This window comes from Papilio polytes, unplaced genomic scaffold, assembly GCF_000836215.1.
Source record: "Papilio polytes unplaced genomic scaffold, Ppol_1.0 DF821400.1, whole genome shotgun sequence".
NCBI lineage: Eukaryota > Metazoa > Arthropoda > Insecta > Lepidoptera > Papilionidae > Papilio > Papilio polytes.
Window position 1 is genome coordinate 3,898,735 of NW_013527804.1, and position 2,751 is coordinate 3,901,485.

The following is a 2,751-nucleotide window of genomic DNA, read 5'->3' on the forward strand; positions in this document are numbered from 1 at the left end:
TAACACTAACTTGGGAGTGAAGTGAGCGGCGAGGTCCTCCCGCTGCGAGGCGAGCGCTAACATCTGTCCGACAGCGCGCAGCCCGTACATCTTCTGCGCACTCACGCTGCCCGACACCGCCAGCTCCGGGTAGAACTACACCAAATATTATACTAGCAGCTAACTGAATTCGCCGAAAAGGCGAACTACTTTCGACCACCGGGTGAGACCAAGCCACGTGAATTCGCCGATTAGGTGAACTGCCTATAGACCACCCGGTAAGATGCAGTCATGTGAATTCGCCTAAAAGGCGAACTGCCTAAAGACATCTGATGAGATGCAGCCACTTAAATTCGCAGTATAGGCGAACTGTATATAGACCACCTGGTGAGATGCAGCCACGTGAATTCGCCCAAAAGGCGAACTGCCCAAACGCAAAGTGGAACGCAGCCATTTGATAATTTGACAAATGTAAACAATAAATTAAAGTTTTTGTAACTTCATGTTGATGAAGCCGCACGAGAACATTTACAAATGTGGATGTCTTAGCGCTTCGCTATTTTTGCGAATTTTGAAAATTCTTATTTTGTCACCTTATGCTATCGGTATTTAAAAAACTTACCTTATCAATTTTTTCTATCATTCTATACAATTCATTGAGATTTCTTTCTAGAAGGACTTGATCAAACGTGACGCAAACTTTCGCCTCCTTCTTACTACTTCTAGAAGTATCACTTTGAGAGCTGCAGACTGAAGGGGCATTATTCTTCGCATTCTCTTTCCCGCTATCAACTTCTTTATTCCTCTTCTTCTTCTTTTTAGGTTCTTTCTCTTGTATTATTTTAATATCTGTGTTGTTATTATTTTCTATTCCATTCTGTTCGTTTTGTCTGTCATTTATATCTCCGTTGATTATTTTTTTATTATTAGTTTTATCTTCTGTGTCGCCATTTTGTTGTGACGTATCTTGTTCTTCATACAAAGGTGTAATAATATTTGAAATCTGTTGTATGACTTTGAACATTTTATTACCAAAGGGAATTCCAATATGATCGTAGGTTGGTATCTGATCGTCGTTTAGGCTCCTAAAAATAACGTTTTTCAATATTTAAAATTAGTCAAAATCAATACAAATAAAAAAACAATGCCAAGTGTACAATGTGTGTTATTTATTCTATAGCAGCTTTTGCTCGCGACTCCGTCCGCGTGGAATTAAAAAAAAAGTAAGTATCCAATGTGTTCTTCCAGACTATCCTCTACATCTATACCAAATTTAATGGAAATCCGTTCTACAGTTTAGGCAACACACTCTAACAAACATCCATCCATCCAAACTATCATTCATAATATTAGTATGAGGTATGAATAGCTTTTGCTCCCGGCATAGTCCATGTAGAATTAAAAAAAAGTAAGTAGCCTATGTGTTCTTCCAGACTATGTTCTATATCTATGACAAATTTCATAAACATCCGTTATACAGTTTAGGCAACACCCTCTAACAAACATCCATCCATCTAAACTTTCGCATTTAAAATATTAGTAAGATAAGAAGTAAGATTCTACAGTCTGTTCAACACGGGACGTTTTACTCACGTATTAAGCAACCGAAGCCTTAATTTCCTCGCCTTCTTCTTGATATTCTTCTGTTTTTCTCGTTCTCTTCTCTCCTGCTCAAAACGCTGCGCCTCCTCTTCTTCATTCTGTTCGTGACTTTCCGACGTCGTCTGAAAAACACTTGAATTAATGAAGTTTTAATCGCATTCAAAATTAACAAAGAAACCCTTGAGATTTCAAAAAAGGTACAAATATTAATATATACTATTACAATAAAGCGTAAACACACACATCTTTGTGGCCTAAGATGTCAGCAATTACAGCATATTTTTGAATAGTTCTTTCTTTAATAAAAAGCCCTACACTTACGTCACGCTTTAGGCTATTTATTTCACGCAATTAAACTTAGGGCGTAAATATTTTGGATAAAAACCCTAAAAGAAGGGAAAGAGACCATAAGTTGTTGCCAACATCAAGGAAGCAAAATTGCCAAGGATTGTAATGTCGTCATTTTGACATTTGCATAAAATAATATTTTCATGATTGCGGCTAGTATCTACCATAAACTGCTAAATGTATATAATTGATTTATTTGTTCACTACCTTTCGCTCGCAACTCCGTCCGCGTGGTATTAAAAAAAAAACAAAAGTGAATAGCCTATGTGTTCTTCCAGACTATTTTCTACAACTATACCAAATTTCATCGAAATCTGTTCAGCCGTTTAAGCTACAAACTCTAACAAACATCCATCTATCCATCCATCCATCTAAACTTTCGCATTTATAATATTAGTATGAAGTATGATATACTTCCATATTGACGGAAACTTCACGATTCTAAGGGAAACAGAAATTATTTTTAGTGGGATGACAATTTAAAAAAATAGTACTACATAGATATCAATGTGTAAGTGTACGAAATCACATAAAAAACATTAATCGCATATGTTAATTTAACACACTATAATGCTCGCGACTTCGCCCGCATGAAACCAATAATAAAAAATATTGCCTGTTTGATAATGCAGCTTTTTAATGATGATTGAATTTATAAAATGGGTCTAAATTTTTGAGTTATTTGATACATACAAAAATACAAAGCTTTCCTCTTTATTACATTTTTTTTATATAACACAAGGTGGCAGACGAGCAAGCGGCCACTTGAATCCGCCAAAATGGCGAAGCGACTGCCCATAGACATCCGCAATTGCAGATGCG

General features: G+C 36.4%; 1 protein-coding gene across 1 annotated transcript in view; it reads right to left on the bottom strand.

Moving 5' to 3' along the window:
- Positions 1-2,751, bottom strand: part of LOC106108717 (nesprin-1-like) — a 33,432-nt gene that overhangs the window by 4,521 nt on the left and 26,160 nt on the right. The window contains exons 6-8 of the mRNA XM_013289978.1: positions 1,573-1,703; positions 602-1,064; positions 7-135 (exon numbers count right to left, since the gene is read on the bottom strand). Of these exons, the coding sequence (XP_013145432.1) occupies positions 7-135; positions 602-1,064; positions 1,573-1,703 (723 nt within the window). The remainder of the gene's footprint in view (positions 1-6; positions 136-601; positions 1,065-1,572; positions 1,704-2,751) is intronic.